Source organism: Peromyscus californicus, unplaced genomic scaffold (genome assembly GCF_007827085.1).
Source record: "Peromyscus californicus insignis strain IS unplaced genomic scaffold, ASM782708v3 Scaffold_1__1_contigs__length_55948999, whole genome shotgun sequence".
NCBI lineage: Eukaryota > Metazoa > Chordata > Mammalia > Rodentia > Cricetidae > Peromyscus > Peromyscus californicus.
The window spans coordinates 53,397,087-53,418,091 of record NW_026294492.1 but is presented as its reverse complement, the minus strand read 5'-3'; the positions used below and the strand labels follow the sequence as shown (position 1 = coordinate 53,418,091).

Here is a 21,005-nt window from a genome sequence, read left to right as displayed (position 1 = left end):
TGGTGGGGGTGATAGGGCAGCATGTGGCTAGAGCAAGAAGCTGGTTGGTGACATTCATCACACACTAGGAAAACAGAGAGAGCAAGCCCCCACCCCCACCTCAGGCTGTACCTGCTAAAGGCCATCCTCTCCTTGAGTAGCACTGGCCGGGTACCTGAGCCCATGAGGACATTTCTCACCCAAACCTCTACAGCCACCTTCCCAGGAAAATCTTTCCTGGGGCCAGCAAGAGGGTTCAGCCGACAAAGGAGATTGCCACCAAACCTGACGATGTCAGTTCAGTCCCCAGAACCTACATGGTAGAAAGAGAACCCACTCTTGCAGGTTGTCCTTTGACCTCTACCGGCGTCCCGTGGCACCGTCCTGGGTCGTTTCCTGTCACCTTGACACAAGCTGGATTCATCAGGGGAAGGAACCTCAGCTGAAGAAACGCCTCCATGAGATCCACTGTAAGGCACTCTCTCAGTTAGTGATCAATGGGGAGGGCCCAGGTGGGGCCATCCCTGGGCTGCTGGTCCTGGGTTCTGTAAGAAAGCAGGCTGAGACATGGGAATAAGCTAGTGAGCAGCACCCTCCACGGCCTCTGCATCACCTCCAGCCTCCGGGTTCCTGACCTGCTTGAGTTCCTGTCCTGACTCCTTTGGTGACAAACAGTGATGTGGAAGTGTGAGCCGCGTAAACCCTTTCCTCCCCGACTAGCCTTTAGGTCACAGTGTTTCATCACAGCAATAGTGACCCTAAGACACTCCAGTAAGTGAAAAGGAAATTTTCTTCTGAATGACTGGTGTATCGGAAGCCCATCTCACACCCCACCTGGATCCATCTTATTTTTTTTTCTTTCCAATGAAAGCTTTGTTATCATTTGAACTGCCTTTCTGAGCACACAGGACCCTGAGGTCGCCTGAATGGGAGAGGAGAGCCCGGAACCTTCTTGGACAGCTGGTAGGGTTGTGATACCGCACAGACACCACTGTGGGAAACAGCCAGGGAACCGGCAGCCAAAGGCTGAGGACACGTGGGCAGCTGGATTCACAGCAGCCAAGAACTGGAAAGTCATCCTGCTACCACACAGATGGAGACACAGGACACGATCCACCCAGTGGACGGAAGGAATATCACTCAGTTACAAAAAGGAGAAAGGCCTTCAGAGCCCTGCTCCATCGTGGGTAGTCCTGGAGGATACGGGCCTCAGTGTCGCCACACACCGCACACCCCCACACCCAGGAGACAGGAGGTGCGGAGGATGGGTGCCGGGGGCTGGATATGAGTGCTGAATGGGCAGCATTAGTGCAGGGAGATGGACGTTCTGAGGGTGGGGACAGCCGCACAGAGGTGGGGATGAGCGTCATGCCACCAAACACTGTTTTTTAAAAACGTTTGTGTGTTCCCATGTGCCTCTGGAGGCCACCAGTGTCTTCCTTGATTGCTCCTGCCTGGGTTTTCTAGACAGACACTCTGAACTTCACACAGCTCATGGACAGGGTGCCAACAAGCTCCAGGATCCACTTGTTCCCACATCCACCGTGCTGGGGCCACAGAAGCACCCACCGGGCCCAGCCCAGCAGGACAGGATTAAACTCAGGTCCTCCGGTTTGGGTGGCAAGCACCCTACCCACCCAGCCATCTCTCCAGATAGGCATCTTTTTTTAAAAAAGAAATGATGATGGGCCAGGTGATGGTGGCGCACGCCTTTAACCCCAGCACTTGGGAGGGAGAGGCAGGTGGATCTCTGAGTTTGAGGCCAGCCTGGTCTACAGAGCAAGTTCCAGGACAGCCAGGGCTACACAGAGAAACCCTGTCTGGGGAAAAAAAAAAAAAAGAGGAGGAGGAGGAGAAGGAGGAGAAGAAGAGGAGGAGGAGGAAATGAAAATGGAGGCCAAGGATAGAGACTCGTTGGCCCAACACCCTGCAGCAGAGGCTGGGGACCGACTTTCCTCCCTGGTGAGGTCCTGGCAGTGGCTCTTCCATGAGGTCCCTTTTCTATTCCTGCTCAGTCCTCTCCAGGCGAGCTGTATGCTAGAAAGGACACACCTCATGGTGGAGGGAGACACTGGGTGACCAGGTGATGTTTGACGACACCACAGGTGCCTTTCAGATGAGCCTGCTCGGCCCCCACCGCCCCACCTTTAACAATAACCCTGAAGGAGCCACAAGTTTAGGAACAAAATTTATTCCGATTTAAAACAGAATTCAAGAGAAAGATATGAAAAGGTGGCTTCAGCGAGACCCTCTGGGTTCTGGGGTCAAGGCCCCGACCTGCTTCTCGCACCCTGGCATCCACCTCTCCTGGCCAAGGGCCTGCAGGAGCCTGGCACCAGACTGGGTGCCTGAGCCTCCCCCCCCACACACAAGGAACATGCTTCGCGAAGGACGAGGGTTAAAAACAGTGTTTTGAGCGTTCTCTTAAATAGGCTGAAGTTGGTTGAAATCAGGACTGTGTAATAATATACAAGGGGCGCAGTGGCCACTGGACGCCACCGTGGGCCAGGCCTGGGCTCCCTCGCTGGGTGGTGGAAAGTGGTTGGCACTCCCAGTGCACTGAGGCAGACACAAAGAAGCCAGTGTGTCCCCTGCAGTCGGGCTGTCCCTTGGCGAGGGCCAGGTCAGATGTGGCGAGGCTGGGTCCCCATCCTGACCTGTGTGGTGCAGCCCCAGGCCCTGGCATGGATCCCTGGGCACTGCCCCAGGGCTTTGGCTGTGGCCACCGTGGCCTGGCACTTGGCACGCTGCCTGAGAGGGGCTAACACTTTGCCGGCTTGGGGTGGCCCAGCCCTCAGACATCTGGACAGTCCCAAGTCCTCTTCCTGTTGTACGGCAGATGCCCGCTCTCTGAGGACCTGGACCTCCCAAGGGTAGGTGGCCACAATGGCTGTTTGGCTCTGGGTGGCCAGGATGACCCTGCCATCCATGCAGCCCCTTTGTGATTGAGATGGCACAAGACCGGACCCTCGGCTGGAGACAGGAGAGGAGTCCGGCACAGGAAGGTGAGGAATCCATGGGCTGGAGGCCGGGAATGTGGATGCTCGTCACAGACACCCGTCCATACCCTGGGGCTCTGTCATGTCCACTGGTCCCTTGTTCCCTTCTGCCTGGGGCAGCAATGTGGACAACTGCCCAGATTGGCGTGTGTCTGAGTGGACACTCTGGGGCCTGGAGTCCAGCGTGGCAGGCAGGACAAAGGCATGGCCGGATATCCAAGCCCAGAATGCACGTGCAAAAGTAAAGAAATCTGACAGACAGACAGACATTGTAGTGTATATGAGCAGCAGGGGGCTGCCTGTGTCCTCTCTGGTCATGGCCACCACCTCCCGGATGCTGGCCCTCGGGCTTGGGAGGCACCGGTCACGGTGCAGTGACTGGGGCCAGGGACCAGATGTGGGGCGAGGCCACTGCTCGTGTCTGGGGACGGACCTGAGAATATTTGGAAGAGGCCCCGTGCATCTCACTCTTGCTGAGCCAAATGGATGGTGCCTCCAGTTGCCCAGCTCCACACAGCCCCTCGGGGTCCCCAGGGCCTTTCCTGGCCAGGCCATTGGGGAGTGGATCTCAGGGACTCAATGCCCCCCGAAGGCTCCACCACAGGCCTGGCCCTGTCTGAGTCAGGGGGACACACAGGGGTGATGGTCACTCAGAGAGGGGGACCTACGGTGTGTCACCTGCCCTGCCAAGACAGAGTGGAGGAGAGTACTTCTCTCTTCTTCAAAAACAAAAACAAAACAAAAACGGTTAGGCACTTCCCAGGGTGGGCACGGGGGCCGCCCACCCCCACTTCTTAAAGTCTGGGGAGCGGATGGTGTGGGTCGTGAGAGCACATGGGGTATCAATAACTTAGAAAAGGGACAGTCCATGGTCCCCAAGCCTCCAGCCTTCCTGGGGAAGGAAGACTCGAACTTGGGACCATGGGCTTGGGCTGCAATGGCCCTGACCTTGATCACCTTGTGGCCATGGTGGGGGGGACAACTCCCTTAGGAGGGCATACTGGTGTTCATCATGTGCATTTCTTCTCTCTCTCTCTCTGTCTTGTTTTTGTTTTTTTTTCCTAGAAAAAAAACCAACTCAAGCCACAAGGAGTCAAGGCCAGAAAGAGGCTACCCCTGCCCTTGAGGAACCGTGACAGGGACAGGAAGTGAGAGGAAAAAGAGACTCGCCCCAGCCCCAGTGTGCCCAGGCCCTTGGTTTGGGTGACCAGATGCGGAGGGAGCCGGCCCTGGTGGCGGCCACATCCGGGTCACACCAGGTTGTACTCCTTCAGGTTCAGCTGCAGGATGGTGTCTTTCACTGCGGCAAACACAAAGCGGATGTTCTCAGTATCGGTGGCACAGGTAAAGTGTGAATAGATGATCTTGTCGCTGTCGGGGTTCAGGTCCACAAACATCTTCAGGATAAACTCACGTGCGGCCTGCGCGTCCCGCTGCGGCCCTGCAGGGAAGTGGGCGAGGGCCGAGGTCAGTGACCTCCCAGGTGCCCAGCACAGTGACGGCCGGGTCTCAGGGTGACGGTGGGGGACATGGGGTAGTGCTCACCGTCGAACTCAGGAAAGTAGTCGACCAGGTGTGAGTGCAGGATCTTGTCTTCTAGAAGGTCCTTCTTATTGAGGAAGAGGATGACGGACGAGTTCTGGAACCAGGGGTAGGTGATGATGGTGCGGAACAGTGCCTTGCTCTCCTCCATGCGGTTCTGCGGGCCGCACACATGTGAGCAGGCTGCCCGCGCCCACCCACCCCCCTGCCCCCGCCCCCATGAATGTCCTCAGTGTCACCTCATTGTCTGACTCCACCAGAACCTGGTCATACTCGCTTAGGGCCACCAAGAACATGATGGACGTCACATTCTCGAAGCAATGGATCCACTTCCTGCGCTCTGACCTCTGCCCGCCCACGTCCACCATCCTAGAGGGAGGCCACACAACAACTCAGCTCCCGGACACTGCCTGCAGCCCGTCCCTATCCTAAAGACGAAGGTGGCTGTGAGCCCAGAATGACCGGGCAGGTGTCCTTGTACAGATGGGACAGTGTTTGCCCAGAACCTGGGTGGCCTTTGGTCCTGAATCACCTCCACACAGCTCAGACCACACAGCACCTGCACAGGTGGGGGCAGACATCAATTCCACCATTTGTGTTGGTGGCATCTGGCCAAACACAGGATGGTGACAGCCTCTGCCCCATGGACTTTGCTTGCTGGTGGCATGGGAACCATAGGGCTGCCCACCTGGCCACACCTGGCCAGGACTCAAGGTCGCTGGCCATGTGGGTCCCTGAGGGTGCACCATGGGCCGTGGCATGTGGGGGGGGGGACGATGACCTCCTGGAGATACGGCTACCTCAGTGCTGGGGAAGCATGTGCCCGTGAAGGGCCACCACAGGGAAGTAAGGACAGGAAGTGTAGACACTGTCAGCTCATACCCCGGGAAGGGGTCTCTGCTCTGATGTCACAGCATCATGGTGCCACCAGGGGCCTTACGAAAAAGCAGGTTAAAACCCAGATGCACACACAGGGATGCAAGAGGCAGAGGGGCACAACGTGTCTGCAGGTCAGGGACCTTGAGGACAGCAGCCACCACCAGATGCTGAGAGTAGCCTGGGACAATTGTCACCCAACCCACCCTGATCTCATTATGACCCTGCTCTGACCCTGGCCCTCCTGAGTCTGTGAGTGAGGGTGCTGAGTGGGAGCAACGCACACCCCCATGGCACACCCAATGCTTGTCTTGCGCCCTTTAGGTTCACTGGGGTCCCAAAGAGGAGACCTAAAAGTCCAGGCTGCTCCAGGCCTCAGGATGCCCCCATCCTCCCAACCGGCAGCCCCTGGTCCCATGACCATGGCACCCTGACCATCACCTGAAAATGATGTTCTCCAGGTCAAATGGGTACTCGATGATGCCAGTTGTGGGCACACGCACCCGCAGCACGTCCTGTTGGGTGGGCAGGTAGCCTACTGTGGCGATGCGATCCACATCCGTCAAGTAGCTGCAGTGTAGGGGTGTCTGCTCAGGAGCAGCTGGGGACAGGGGGCACCTGGGACATGGCGCAGATCCCACACCCACACCAGACAAGGACTTGGCACTGTATGCCACGAACTGGGGACCAGAGGGGCGAGTGGCCTGGTACACTGCTAGGCCCTACCAGTCCTGGTGAGAACACACTGCCTCCCTGGGCCTAGGGACACAAGTGTCCCAAACAGAAAATGATCCCAGGAAGGGACTCAGTGCCATTGCTCAGGACAGCTGGAGAGCAGGGCCCACAGCACAGGGGGCGCCTCATAAAGCTCAACCCAGGGTCAGGGTGGTTGTGGGCTTAGAATGGGCAGGCCAGACAGGGAATTCCAGCCAGCCGCTGGCGACACTCACTGCTGACATGGGTGCCTGTGTGTGACAGCTGTGTGACCACAGACTCCCATGAGCTGTGACTACCTCCTAAAGAACAAGACTGACCTTTTCTCAGCCAGGCCACGGGGACATGTAAGAGGACAAGGAGGGTGGCCTTCTAGACCAGCGGAGAGGCCTGAGTCTCGTCCCTTCTCTAAAGCTTCACCTTGATCTCTCAAGGCAGCAGTGCAAGGAGAGTCAGTGGGGGTCAGACCAGCCCTGCCCCTGGGTGATCCCCCAGATCTGAACAGGGGGGCAGAGAGCTGCCCATGGTTGGCAAAGCTGGCCAGCCCTGTGGGTGATGAGGCTGTGGACAGGCCACACGAGACACCCCTATCCCATGGCCTCTTGGGCCGAGGTCCCGGCCATCTGTGTCCCCTGGGTTGGCCGCGCTGCCAGCCCACTCACTACTTAGCCGAGTCAGACAGCTGGAACTCCCGCCTGCGATCGTAACACTCCTGGACTCCAGGGTCGCTCCACAGCGTCTTGATGGCGTTCACATACTGGTGCTCGAAGGTCGTGACCTTCTCCACGTCCACCTCCCGGATCAGGAGTGCATTGGCCTGAGGGAGGGCGGGCGGGCCATGAACCGTTGTGGGGGTGGACCCTGGCCATGCAGGGAGCCCGCAGAGCTGGCACGGCCATTAGGGGAGCTGTGTCTTGGGTTCACAAGGCCCAGGCCTCTGGGAGGCAACAAGGATGTACACCCCAGCCCCCCTGGCAGCAAGCAGGGGACGGTGCCCGCAACCCATGCTTCCTGACCACGCAAACCCAGCCGCTCCACCGTGTGGGTGGACGCGAGGGCTGGGAGAGATGAGGACGAATCTGCCTTTCCCTTTCTGTACTACTTCGTTTCCTGAAACAAGGTCTCATGGCACCCAGGCTGACCTCAGGATGCAGCTGAGGATGACCTTGAACTCAGCCTGCAGGCTCTGAAATGTCAGACCTGTACAACCTGAGTTATTGGTGGGTGTGTGCGTGTGCATGTATGTGTGCGTGTGCGTGTAACTCATGGCTTCATGCCCTCCAGGCGAGCCTCTACCCACAAGAATCCAGCTCAACCCTGAACCTGCTCCTTTGAAGTCCAGAAAGGGGACTTCAGGCTGGGGCTGCCTTCCTCTCTCAGAGCTACCAGGAGGCAGCCCTTCCACATCCCCAGGCAAGAGGAGCAGTGAACTACACAACCCCAGCCCCTGAGGGCCTGACCCTGGGTCATACTCTTCCCAAGGTGGCCTCTGTCTTGGCCCACTAGGAGCTGGACAAGGTGTGTGGCTACACTGCTCACCTAGAACCCTACACATACAGGGCTGCCTGGGTCTCGCTGAACCCCAGAGGGGAAGCATCCGCCCATCTGCCTGTCCTTAAGTGGGAAGGACCCCAACCGTGACAGTGGCTGCCCTGACCCTCATGCAGGGCAGGAAGCTTGCAGAACCTGCCCCCATCGGCCTGCTTGTGGAAAAGGCCAGAAGGCAGAGCCCATCCACAGCACTGGGCTGCAGTTCCTACCCGCCTCCCTGCACCAACGAGACCTGAGGCTCAAAGGAGACCCTAGGCTCCTGGACAACCATGGTCAAGAGGCTGCGGAGACACCAAAGCCAAGCAAGTTGAGAGCCACACACCCACATCCAAGACTACAGGACCCTAACTTGACACCAGGGGCCTTGCAGGTCCCCATGATCTGACTCAAGGTTCTTCAGACAATACTTGGCCCTTAAGAGACAGAGGCAGAGGGATGGCAAGCTGCAGGACCAGCTTGGGCTGTTGCGCAAGACCCTGTCTCTACAGCACAGGGGCTGGGGGCTTGGCTCGGTGTGAGTTCAGGCCTAACAGGCCCAAGATTCTGAGCTCCACCCAATTTCAAGAAAAAATAAGCTGGGCGGTGGCGGCGCACACCTTTAACCCCAGCACTTGGGAGGCAGAGGCAGGCGGATCTCTGAGTTCGAGACCAGCCTGGTCCACAGAGTGAGTTCCAGGACAGCCAGGGCTACACAGTGAGACCCTGTCTCAAAAACAAAAACAAAACAAAAAGTACAGTGGGCGTGGGTCTCGAAGTGGCCAGGTGACGCTGAACGTCAGCCTTACCAATCCCCATTTCCGAGGCCCCGCCCCGGCCCTCACCTTGTTCTGCTCGTACTTGTAGAGGATCTTGAGCGTTTCCATGGCGCGCACCATGGCCTGCATGGCGGTGAAGATATTCTGGTACACCAGCTTGGTGAAGCCGCGCTTGTCCTCTTCCGAGTAGCCGGCACCGTGAATGATGCGCATCTGCTTGATGAAGGTGCTCTTCCCGCTCTCGCCAGTACCTGCAGACCGCACCAGTCACCATGCGTACCAAAGCCCCGCCCACCCACTGCAGGGCACTGCTGGGTCCTTTGCAGTCACCTCAAGGGGATCTCCCAACCCACCTACCCAAGGGATCCTGCTTGGCTCCCACCTGAGAACACAGGGTGCTCCCTCAGGAGCACGGGGTGCCTGTTCACCAACTGCCACAGGCAGGGATGTCACGAGCGTGTTCCCGGACCCTGAGTCTCTGAGCCCTGCCACGGCCTAAGGCCACCAGCTCCGATAACAGAAGGTCCCCGAGATCAGTTATTAATCCTCACTTACCCCCTGCAACCAACGAGCAAGGCCCACATATGGCCAGCACAGGGGGTGCTCACTTGGGCACCCCAACCCTGCTCTCTGCATGGAACCTACCCACACCTCCTATACCTGAAGGTGTACCTGGTACTTGGCCCTGGTAGGAACCACCCAGGGCTGGCCCCAGAGAGGCTGCTGGCTTCGGCAGAGGACCTGGGGACATGCTCACGGCCTCCTGCTGTGCATGCAGCTCTCCTGGCACCCCAGTGCAGCAATGGAAGAGTGGGCAGTGGCTCCCCTGCCCCATGCGCTGGTCCCAAACGTTAGGGACCTGTGCTTGAGCTGTGGCAGCTCTCTGGGTGGGGAGTGCCTGCAGACATCCCCTCAGGGGTTTCATCCAAATCTGAAAGGGTCCCAAACCCCCAAACCCGGGTGTTAGTTAGGTCAGCAGTCAACAATACTCTCTCCAGGCCAGCCTGGTCTACACACTGAAAAGGAGAGGACACCACCAACTCTTTGCTGTGTGGTGTACGTGTATGTTTACACACATTCACACCTGTGTGCACAGCTGTGCGAGCACACATATGAACGTGCGTGCAAAGGTCAAGGCTGACATGTGCGTGTGGCCCTCGACAGCTTCTCCACTTTATGTTCCGAGGAAGGAACAGGAGGCGGGGGTGGGGGGTGGGGGGCTGGGGACGGGGGACAACTGTGGCGGTACAGGGGGGCTGCGTCAGCATGAGGACGGCGTCAGGAACCCGAACCCATCAGAAACCTAGGAGATGAGGGTGGGTGTCCACCTGTAACCTCAGTGTTTGGGGCACACACGGCATCCCTGGCTAAACTAGCTTGGGCTCAAGTGGGACTGGATCAATGAAGCGCAGGAGTGACCGAGGAAGTCACCCAACACTAACCTCTGACCTCCAGGTGCACAAACACATGCACCTGTGGGGACACGAGTGCAATAAAAGCACACACTCATGCCAAGAATAAATCAGAAGTATAAAAATAGGGGTAGGGTTGTACCTCACAGACAGAGCCCCGCCTAGAATCCCCCAGAGAGGGGCTGGGGGCGTGGTCAGGGTGGAGCCCCGCCTAGAATCCCCCAGTGAGGGGCTGGGGGCGTGGTCAGGGTGGAGCCCCGCCTAGAATCCCCAGTGAGGGGCTGGGGGCGTGGTCAGGGTGGAGCCCCACCTAGAATCCCCCAGTGAGGGGCTGGTGTTGGAGCTGACCTGAGTGAGGTCCTGAGTTTCATCCCTAACACTGAATAAATACACACAAAAAACTAATGCAAACCTGTAGCCCAGTGGTTCTCAACCTGTGGCTCGTGACCCCTTTGCAGGTCAAATGACCCTCTCACAAGGGTCGCCTAACACCATAGGAAAACACAGATATTTACATTATGATTCATAACAGTAGCACAATTACAGTTATGAAGTAGCTACAAAGTAATTTTATGGTGGGGGGCCCACAGCATGAGGAACTGTGTTAAAGGGTCGCAGCATCAGGAAGGTTGAGAACCACTGGCTGTGGGCTCAGGTAAGCACATCAGCAGGTGTGTACAGAGTCCACACCCCATGCCGGAGTAGCCTGGGGCAAACGCCCCAATAGAAAGGTCCTGTTCTATCGATGATGGATGACAGTGGATGGTGGACATGATGGGCAAGGGACTGCAGGCCACTCACACCAGGTGGTACAGACACTGTCTACTACTTCAGTTTAAAGGACCACAAAAGTGACATCAGGGCCTCAGCGTGAGCATCCCCACGTCCCCATGTTCATGCATATGCCTGCACATGCTCTCAGGCTTGTCACAGGTACACATATGTAGACATGTGAACTCCAGCTCTTGGGCAGGGAAAATGGCAGTCCATACTAGGCTAGCTGCATGGAGTCCCTACCATAAACCGAGCCAGTGGCAGGGTCTTCAACAGAGGGGCAGAGGGTACAGTGCTGTGAGGGACCCTGTGGAAGACAGAGTGTCCCCACTCCATGGAACCCCTTAGAGCTCTGTCCCTTCTGGAGTTGCAGATTTTAAATATTAAGAGACAGCTTGCTGCTCTTTCAGAGGACCTGGGTTGGGCTACCAGCACCCACATAAGGCAGCTTTAACTCCAGCTCCAGGGGATCTGTCTCCCTCTTGTGGCCACCACAGGCACTGCACTCATGTGAAAAAATTACTGAAACTGCCTCTGCTCCATGACTCATGCACGCAGAGACGCGTGGGCATCAGTGTGCCCTCGCCAGCAACCAGTAGGTCCCAGTGTCCAGCCCTGGGCCCACTGAGCTCGGCCTAACACATTGCCCCAGGACGCAAGCAGGCAGCTGCCAAAAGATGACAGGCCACCACACTGGGCGGAGAGAGGCCTCTGGAACGATGGGTCCAGACCAAAGAAGGCCACCAGAGGAACCCAAGGCCAGCAGGAGCTCAGGCTGCTGGACACCACTCTAGGCCTGGCTGGGTCCAGGCTTTAGCTCACCCTGTGGTACTTGGCTACAACCAAACAGCGTGTGCCCAGCAAAAGGGTGTGGCTGGCCCCAGTAACCAGGCTGGGCCACTCCACTGTGTGGCTTCATCAGTGGGTGTGTTTCTGGGAGCTGACTTCGCCAATGTCACGTCCTGTCAGCCAGCATCCAGGGGTGGGGTACAGGCTCAGGATCCCCCATGCACCAGACCCAAGTCATACCTGGGACCACATACAATACCCAGTGTCCATGACCAGGGACGGGGGTGACACTGATGATCCCTGGGGCTGGTGTCCCTCTCCTTGACTGAGAGCCAGCTAGCTCTCCCCATAGCACCTCATGCCTTACCTGCCTAGGGCAGAGTCAGGTTCACCTGGTGACTGGCAGCAGATGTGAGGAGACCTGGGGTACCAATGGATCACAGAGCAAGGGCTGGGGAACGCCCGGCTGGCGCATTTCCCTGAGGATGCTGGACGTGGTGTCCCTGGGGGTTCTGACACCACTTATCTCTGCTTCAAACCTCAGCCCACAGACAGCAACACATGACCTAAACACACCAGGATAAAGTCATCGAATCCATGTATCCTGTGGTCCTCAGCAGGCATCCTCCTGCAGGTGTTCATCCACCTGGGGACACCAGGTCTGCCATATCCACCTGAAGATCTGGGGTAACACAGAGCAGGACAAGGACTGGAACTGGCAGATCACACAGCATGATCACAGCAGAGGCCAAGAGAGGCTGCCACAAGCCAGACCTCAAACAAGCCACTGAGACCTCCCCACCTGGGGAGAGAGGAGACAGAGACAGAGCCTCCAGCCTGGGGAGAAGGCAAGAGGAGGGAGAAGATGCTGTAAGAGAGGGGTGGACAGACAGATGGCTGGGTGAAGGGTGGGTGGCTGGCTGGCTGGCTGGCTGAATGGATGGATGGATGGATGGATGGATGGCTAGATGGCTGGGTGGATGGATGGATGGATGGATGGATGGATGGATGGATGGATGGGTAGATGGGTGGGTGGATGGATGGATGGATGGATGGATGGATGGATGGATGGGTAGATGGGTGGGTGGATGGATGGATGGATGGATGGATGGATGGATGGATGGGAGGGTGGGAGGGTGGATGGATGGATGGATGGATGGATGGGTGTGTGGGTGGGTGGATGGATGGGTAGGTGGGTGGATGAATGGGTGGGTGGATGGATGGATGGATGGATGGATGGATGGATGATGGATGGATGGATGGATGGATGGGTGGATGGGTGGATGGATGGGTGGGTGGATGGATGGACGAATGGATAGGTGGATGGACGGATGGGTGGGTGGATGGGTGGATGGATGGGTGAATGGGTGAATGGATGGATGGGTGGGTGGGTGGATGGATGGATAGATAGATAGGTAAATGGATAGGTGGCTGGGTGGCTGGCTGGATGGGTGGGTGAATGGATGGGTGGATAGATGGATGGATGGATGAATGGATGGGTGGATAGATGGATGGGTAGGTGGGTGGATGGGTGGGTGGATGGATGAATGGATGGGGGGGTGCATGGATGGGTGAATGGATGGGTGGATGGGTGAATGGATGAGTAGGTGGATAAATGGGTAGGTGGATGGATGGATGGGTGGATGGGTGAATGGATGGGTGGATGGGTGAATGGATGAGTAGGTGGATAAATGGGTAGGTGGATGAATGGATGGATAGATGGATGGATGAATGGGTGGATGGGTGGGTGGGTAGATGGATGGATGGGTGGGTGGGTGGATGGATGGATGGGTGAGTGAATGGGTGGGTAGGAGGATGCATGGGTGAGTGAATGGGTGGGTAGGTGGATGGATGGGTGAGTGGTTGGGTGGATGGGTAGGTGGATGAATGGGTGGATGGATGGATGGATGGGTAGATGGATGGGTAGGAGGGTAGATGGATGGAAAGATTGGTGAATGTGTGGGAAGATGGATGGGTGGATGGATGGATGGATGGATGGGTGGGTAGATGGATGAATGGATGGGTGGATAAATGGATGGATGGGTGAGTGAATGGGTGGGTAGGTGGATGGATGGGTGAGTGGTTGGGTGGATGGGTAGGTGGATGGATGGGTGGATGGTGGATGGATGGGTGGATGGATGGATGGGTGGATGGATGGATGGATGGATGGGTGGATGAGTGGATTGATGGATGGATGGATAGGTAGATGGATGGATGGGTGGGTCGATAGATGGGTACCTGAGTGGGAGAATGGGGTTGGAGGCATGCAGACACTGGCTTGTGGTACCCATTTCCCTGGCCCAGTGTTCATATATGGACTCAGTGTCTCAGTATCTTGGACGTGGGAATCAGAGCTACCTCACAGAGACTGCCAGATGGGTCCTGGCACCAGAGACTGTGAAGTGAGAGGTAGGAATGCCCCTCACATCCTGGGTGACGCTGGGACACACGGAGCCACATGTTTGTACACTAGCAAGTCTGTCACCTCCCCACGGAGACCCTCAGTAACACAGGTCACCCAACCTGGAGTCAGGTGAGGAAGTGCAATTCCCAGCTGATGTGGAGTTCAAGCTACAGCAGCGCCCAGACTCACACCCCACCCACAGCCTCAGTACTGGACCTATCACTGAGACCCACTTGAGGGAACTGAGTCACGGAACCTTAGGTGCCTGATGTCACATAGTCACTACGTGACAGGCTTGAACACATCAGTGTTTTGTGGCTTTAAGCCACAGGTTCCCATCCCTGTCTCATGACAGTGCCCAGGGTAGTGAAAAATCACAGCTGTAAGGGTGATGCTGCCACCAACAGTCTTGGCCACATGCACCAGCCTCTGGACTTGCTGCTGCAATCTTATCTCTGGGCTGGTGGCAAAGTCTCCCAGGGGCCCCAAGGTGTGGGCACTGATGGCCTCAGAGGGTCACAGGCCACACCAGCGGTTGATAGTAAGGGTTCATGCCATCTACTGCACGGCAGCCCAGATGAACCTTCTGTACCCCACTGAGCACCCCACAACCATCGGGGAAGCCACTCTTGGGCCTGTCCCCTGTGCTGGGCCTCTACAAGCCTTTATGGAACTCCACAGAGCCACAGAAGTCTGGTGTGACCCTATCCTGCCTACACATGTCCCCAAGCACCAGTACCAGGCCTGGTAACTCTGCAGCTGATACTTGCTGACAGAAGTTGTCTTGATCACATGTTGGAAGGTTTTCTTAAATTGGTTTTTTTTTCAGACAGGATCTCACCATGTAGCCCAGGCTGGCCCAGAACTCACAGCTCTGCCTGCCTCTCCAGTGCTGGGATTAAAGGTGTGTGCCACACCCAGGGAGGCTGAAGGTCTGGCCTCCCAGCTTTACACCCCTGGAGGGAATGCATGGAACTCTAAAACTGCACTGTGGGTTGGAAATGTGAAACCAGCCTGGGCTACATAATGAGCCCAGGGCTCAAGAAAAATCAGGGCTGTGGCTGCAGCTGAGTGGTGGAGTACCTACTGGGCACACATGAGGCTCCAGCTTCCATCCCCAGCACCCTATAAACCAGGCTCACCAGCATTCGCTCCTCCTAGGCGGAGGCAGGAAGATCAAAAATTCAAGGTCACCATCAGCTACATAATGAGTGTGAGGCCAGCCTGGGCTACATAGTGAGTGTGAGGCCAGCCTGGGCTATGAGACAGAAAACAAAACCCCATTCCTGTGGGCGAGTCACAAAGGAGAGGACACAGGGCTGGATCTCCAGTCCCTCGGGGCTTCCCTGCAATACCTAATGATGCCTATCGGGCTCCTGTCTCCAAACAGTGCCAAGCCAGTGACCCTGTGTCCACCACGAGGCCCTTCAGGGCACCCTGTGGGCTCAAACCGCAATACTCGGGCTGGGACAGAGCTGGGCTGCCCAGCTGTCACAGAAGGGACAAGGTGACTTGGTGGGAGGGGGACATCAGGAAGCCCAGACCCTGGCCCTCATCCCTGCTGCTAGGTGGTGCAGTTCCTCATCACAGGGCTGTGCTAAGTGACAGCCGTGACAAGGGCTGTCCCCATCAGCCACGGTGACACTGTCATGGCATGGGCTCAGCTGTCAAATGTGGACAGACCCAACTGTCACCTGGGACCTTGGCAGGCCGAAGGCAGGGGCCCACTGCAGACCATGTGGAGCCCCTGAGGATGGCCATGACGTAACAGCCCCGTGTTCCCCAGAGTGATCACATCCTGTCACAGAGCCACCTCAGACCCTGTGAAGCCAGTGTGCTCAGCCCCCTGCACAGATGGGGTCTGGGGATGCCAGCACCACACCAGCCTGGGCGTACGTAATGCAGACGAAACCCTTGCACCTGGCACAGGTGCACCCACTGATCCTGGGGCACTGCTGTGGGTGCACTGGGTCCCCAGGCAGTCACCAAGGACACACAAGTGTGCAGGGGGACATTGCAGTAATCGCCACGCTGCCTCACACTGAACACCACAGTACTTCCTACCACGCAAGGACATTGCTCCCACTTGACAGATGAGGAAACTGAGGCCTGATACCCAAAGAACTACTCGTGATCTCAACCAAAGCACACCCCCACAGGGCAGCTTGAAGGGCCTGCGGGGGGACAGTCCAGGGTGTCCCCTATACACCCTGAGCAGCCGATCCCATTGGCCCAGGGGTCCACTCCGTAGGAACAACACAGTCCATGGGTGTGGGTGCCATGTGTGAAGCAAGGGACACAGAGCATGAAACAGTGGTGACCTGGACAGAGAGCACTGGTCCTCCACCCCATCCTGGAGCACGTTGAGGACAGTGCCCTGCAGGGACTGGGATGCCGCACAGGGAACGACCAGGAACTGTGTCCCCAGCACTCAAGGAGAGTGTCTCCAAGAGAGGCCTGTGTGTGGTGACGCAGGCACCAGGGAACGGCAAAAGAAAAGTCCCAACGATGACAAATGGCTGTGGTCAGCAATGGCTGGATGCAGGCGCCCACCAGCTCTCAACCCACCTAGCCCTGGGGAAACTGAGGCACAGACCTGTGCACACACAGCTACATAGGGCAGCAAGGATGCTGAACAGTGAAGCCCCACCCTATACACACTTGGCCTGGTCCAGGCTGGGCCACTGCCTGGGGGCCAGGGAGGCTGCAGCCCAGCTCCTGCAGACCCCTCAGCCCTTCTCTGAGCCTTGGCAATCATGGGGGGTCAACTACAGCGGAACCCACCAGCCCCCAGTGCTGCAGCACACCCCCAGCCTGCTGTCCCTCCAGTGATACCCTGGATGGCTTACTCCTGGGGACATAAAGGGTCCCCCGAAGGCACCCAGTCACGGGTGAAGAGTGCACAAGTGGTCCAGGGCTGAGCTACCTCTGTCTGCGTTCACCATGCTCCCAGGGCCACAGCCTGTCCCAGGCAGGGCCATCAGTACTGTGGTCCTAGCTGGAGCAAGAGGCCCCTCTGTGGAGAAAGCGGCAAACTGTCCTCATAGGCCGCAGGCCACAGCAGAGTCTTAGGGAACTGTTGGCATAGGGCTGAGCTGGCCACCACTGCCCCAGTCACCTTTGGCTCAGGATAGGTCTCATCACAAAGTGGGGACACCACTGTACTGGTAGGTACCCCAAATCCTTAGATATAACCTGTCCCCTCTTTTGGAGACAGGATCTCATACAGCCCAGGCTAGCCTCGAACTCCCTATGTAGCCTGAGATGACCCTGAATTCCTTCCTGATCCTGCCTTCACCTCCCAGGCCTGTGATCCCACACCTGGTTTGTGTGGTGCAGGGGATGAAATATGTCTTGCTGGGAATCAGTTCAAGGACCCCAGTGGGGAGGGGCGGCACATCCCTGGCCTGCTGGGGAGTAGCCTGAAGCCACCAGGGTCTTGGGACAGGAGCAAGTAGGGAGCCAGCTGAGGCCTCCTTCCCAGGGCAGGAGGCCAGCCCAGCCCTTGGGCCACCCCCGCCGGATCCCCGGCCTTTGGCCGCCCAGCCCGCGGCTCGGGACAGGAAGCTGGGAGCCAACCGCCTGCTTTATTTAGAAAGCTGGGCCCAGCCCTGCAGAGCCTCGGGGACAGGGATTTCCAAGCGAGAGCTCTGGGTGGCTGGCTCCCCAGTGGCAGCACCGCGCTGCCCCAGCCCGGAGCCACACAGGGAGGCAGAGGCCCCACGGCGCTGCAGAGCCTGAGGGCCACGAGGACCTCAGAACAGCAGCACCACCAGTGGCCGTGGACCAACTGCCCACTAGAAGGACCTCTCCAGTTAGTGCCACGCGCATCACTGGTCACCACCAGAACTACCCAGAGTGTCACAAGACAAGCCAGGAGTGTGTCACCCCGCAAGGGGAAGGTGTGCAGTCAGTCCTATGGCTTCAGTTCTGAGAACTCGCTCTGGTCACCAGTCGGTTTTGCAAGTTCTTACTTTACACCAGACACCACCATGCGTGACTGGCGGGGGATGGGGATCTAAGCCTGGGGACACTGAGTGATGTCTAGGGATGCAGCTCACTACCCTGCAGTGCCCAGGACACCCACCCTGAGAACGAGCCGGCACATCGGGCAGTCACCTCTCTGCTTGGCTGAACAATCTCCCTAGGCCACATGGGGACTGGCGGGATGGGACGGGACACACCAGTGGACAAACCCACTCTCAGGCCATTCCCCACAGGTGCAGACCAGTACAAGGGCAGTGGCCTCAAGCCTGAGGAAGAGGCCAGAACCCTGCACAGAGGTGGCTGTGCGAAGGGACTGACTGCTCAGGATACAGGGACCCTGCCTGCTCCAGAGGTCAGCGTTCTAGGACAGTAATCCCTGGCCTGCTTCCTCCCCAGGCAGACCCTGACAGTAGGGCCACAGGGTCTCCACCCTCCAGACAGCTGCTATGAAATGAGGGACAGTGTATCAGCAGCACAGCTCGCAGGAGGGTGGAGCGGGTCCCACAGGCAGACTCTCCCTGCCCTGATCACAGGAACCCCTCCAATGGCCAGGACCAAAGCCTGCTAGGACGGTCACTCTTCTGAGCACCATGGACTTCTCCAGTGCCCCAGAGCCAAGGTCATGGTCACCTCCTCCGGGAAGCCCTCCCGGAATGGCCCTGAGCAGTGCCCAATGCTCGCGCCTGTCCCTACTAAACAACAAAGTCTCCCTTACACTTCTGTTCCCGTGCACCAGTCCCAGACTCCACTAGAGGCACAGGACCCTTCTGTGGAAAGGGTGTGAGTGCAGATTAGGTGCTCCGAGGGCACAGGGGGCACCAAGAATAAAGTTCATGCGATGGAGGCATGGTACTGTGTGCAGGTCAACACGAAGCCCCCCAGCTGCCGGCCAGTTCAGCCAGGCCACAACACAGAGGGGCCAGGGAGCACCCCTGAACCCTGAATCCAAGGGGACTTCAAGGCCAGCCTTGGGGAAGGGACAGAGCTGGGATAACACACCACTGGGCTCAGTCACCTGATGTCATCCTCATGGGGCTGCTCACCACTGTCCCCAAGAGAAAGCTGTTGACCCTCCGCAGAGGTTAACTAGGGCCACACTGTGCCCCCCAAATGGCTACCTGGGGGCCACCGCTCTTCGCTCTGGGCTGCTCTGTCCTCTCCTTGCCCCTCCCTTTCTGGAAGGCAGCTTTGAGGGAATTCCAGCGTGTTGGGGGGAAGTAACTGCGGCTCCTCTACCCTGAGAACCTGACGGGCCACGGCAACAGGAGACAGTGTGTCCCCCCACCTGTCCCTTGCAACAATGCCAGCACCACTGCCCCCCACCCCCATCCCACCCCCGACGCACACACAACTCCTATTCAAAGGCTCCCGACAGTCCCTTCCTCGGGTCCTCCAAGGCTACCTTTTGCCCTGGGCCTCCGTTCCTGGACCGCAGCTCACCCAGGAGCTGGGAGGGGCAGGTAGGGCTCCCCAGCCTGTCTGTTTTGTAAACCCCCTCAGGGCCCAGGCCACCCTGCCCTCATTTTGGGCCCTTATTTGGGGTGATAACAAGAAGACAGCTGGACCTAGGCTCCCTGGCTCCCAGCAACAGGTGGGCCTTGAGGAGTCAGAACCCCAGTGAGCGGAAGACACTGGCTGAACTTCCCTGGGGTGGGTAGCATGAGGAGAGGACAAGAATGGACCCCAGAAAGACAGGGCAGGGGCAGGGAGGCTGCAAGGCTGACTGGTGACAACCCCCGGGCTCGGGCGTAACAGAAGCCCAAAGAAGAAAAGCCACCCACTCTCCCGCACCCGGCTCCAATGTGGAGGAATTCAGAAATCTACAGAACAGGGAGGGAGGCAGGGGAGTAACCATGAAAGGAACCAGCCTGGAGCAAATCAGGACCTTTTTGGGGTATAGTCCTTGGAGGCAGAGAAGAGGGTGCAACCAGGTGGGAACTATCCTGGGGAATCTGGAAGCCCAAGGGGTGTCACGGGGGGGCAGGGCTGCGTACAGGTCGCAACCTGAGGTTATGTGGGGAGAGGGGAGAGCGGACTGGTGCGGCAGGGCCAGGGGCCAGCTCCGTGCAAGAATTCTGAGACAGAAAGCAAGTCCTCAAGTGTGATGGGGGCCCGACGTGGCCAGGAGATGCAGAAATTCGCCTCGGATATCCGAGGCAGGAGGCTGGCCCCGAAGGAATCCGAGGCCTGGGCAACAGGCAGGCTGGCCACAAAGGGTCGCACAGGCTGAGCCCCGGGGACTGCACGGCGGAGGCTGGCCACTGCAGGCCCAGGCCACCTGCCCAGCTCAGGGTGCAGCGATCCCGGAAGGGCTGACTGCTGCGGGGCAGCGCTGACCAGTTGCTCCGGGGACACCCGGGGTGGCCCGGCCGGCCGTGGGCAGCGGGCTGGGGGAGGGGGGTCGCGCGGGGCTGTGCACCGAGACCGGAGACCCCGGCGGGCGCGGGCGCCCTGCACGCGCGGGGACCCCCGGCAGGGCCCGGATGCCCGGTCGCCCACCCGGCCCCCATGACCGAGGTCCCACGGCGCGGGGACGCGGCTCACCGAGCAGCAGCAGCTTGAGCTCGCGCCGGGCGTCGCGCTTGTCCCGCCGCAGTTGCTTCTCGATCTCCGCGTTGATGCGCTTCGATTCCTTCACCTCGTCGCTCAGGCAACACGCCATCATGGACTCCAGAGTCATCGTCGCGGTCCCCCGGCCGCCGCCGGCCCGACCCTGACTCGCCCCGGTCCCCCAAGGCCCGGCCCGGCCCCAGAGGCGCGTCCGCCGCCCGCGCCGCGCAGCGCAGCCGCCACCGCCGCCGCCACCCGCAGCCGCCGCCACCGAGCGCCGGCGCCCGACGACCTGAAGCGCTGCCACGGGCCCCGCGACGGGCAGGCGGCGCGGCCAATGGGAGGGGCCGCACGGCTGCGCGCGCGCCGCAGGGACCGGGTTTGAGGACCGGCCGGGGGCGGGGCCTCACCGGTCGGGGGCGGGGCCCGGGGGCGCAGCGCAGGCGCGCGTGAGGTTGCGCCGACGTGGGAAGGGGTCGAGCGGTCCGCCGCTGGGCGCGGACGCCGAGGATTGTGGGAATGGGGAAGACCGCCCGTCGGAGCTCGGTTCCTCCAGAAAGGCTCCGCTCGGCTGCACTCGGCTCCGCTCGGCTGCACTCGGCTCGGGGAGGCGCCGCTCGGCTACATTCGGCTCCTCTCGGCTCGGGGAGCCGCTTCTCGGCTGTGCTCGGCT

General features: G+C 58.8%; 1 protein-coding gene across 1 annotated transcript; it reads right to left on the bottom strand.

Annotated features, from left to right (window-relative positions):
* Positions 1–2,154: 2,154 nt before the first annotated feature.
* Positions 2,155–20,560, bottom strand: Gna11 (G protein subunit alpha 11). The gene is made up of 7 exons (XM_052747054.1): positions 20,327–20,560; positions 8,483–8,667; positions 6,773–6,927; positions 5,838–5,966; positions 4,760–4,889; positions 4,524–4,677; positions 2,155–4,419 (listed from the first exon to the last, which is right to left on the bottom strand). The coding sequence occupies exons 1-7, from the start codon at positions 20,460–20,462 to the stop codon at positions 4,229–4,231; spliced, it is 1,080 nt and encodes a 359-aa protein (XP_052603014.1). The 5' UTR covers positions 20,463–20,560; the 3' UTR covers positions 2,155–4,228.
* Positions 20,561–21,005: the final 445 nt, after the last annotated feature.

Excerpts from the sequence above, each read along its gene's own strand:
- Gna11 (XM_052747054.1), bottom strand. The coding sequence starts at position 20,462 with ATGACTCTGGAGTCCATGATGGCGTGTTGCCTGAGCGACGAGGTGAAG. Across the intron at positions 5,967-6,772 it reads CTGTCTGACTCGGCTAAGTA|CTACTTGACGGATGTGGATC; the intron begins GTGAGTGGGCTG and ends CCTACACTGCAG. Across the intron at positions 4,420-4,523 it reads CTACTTTCCTGAGTTCGACG|GGCCGCAGCGGGACGCGCAG; the intron begins GTGAGCACTACC and ends ACTTCCCTGCAG.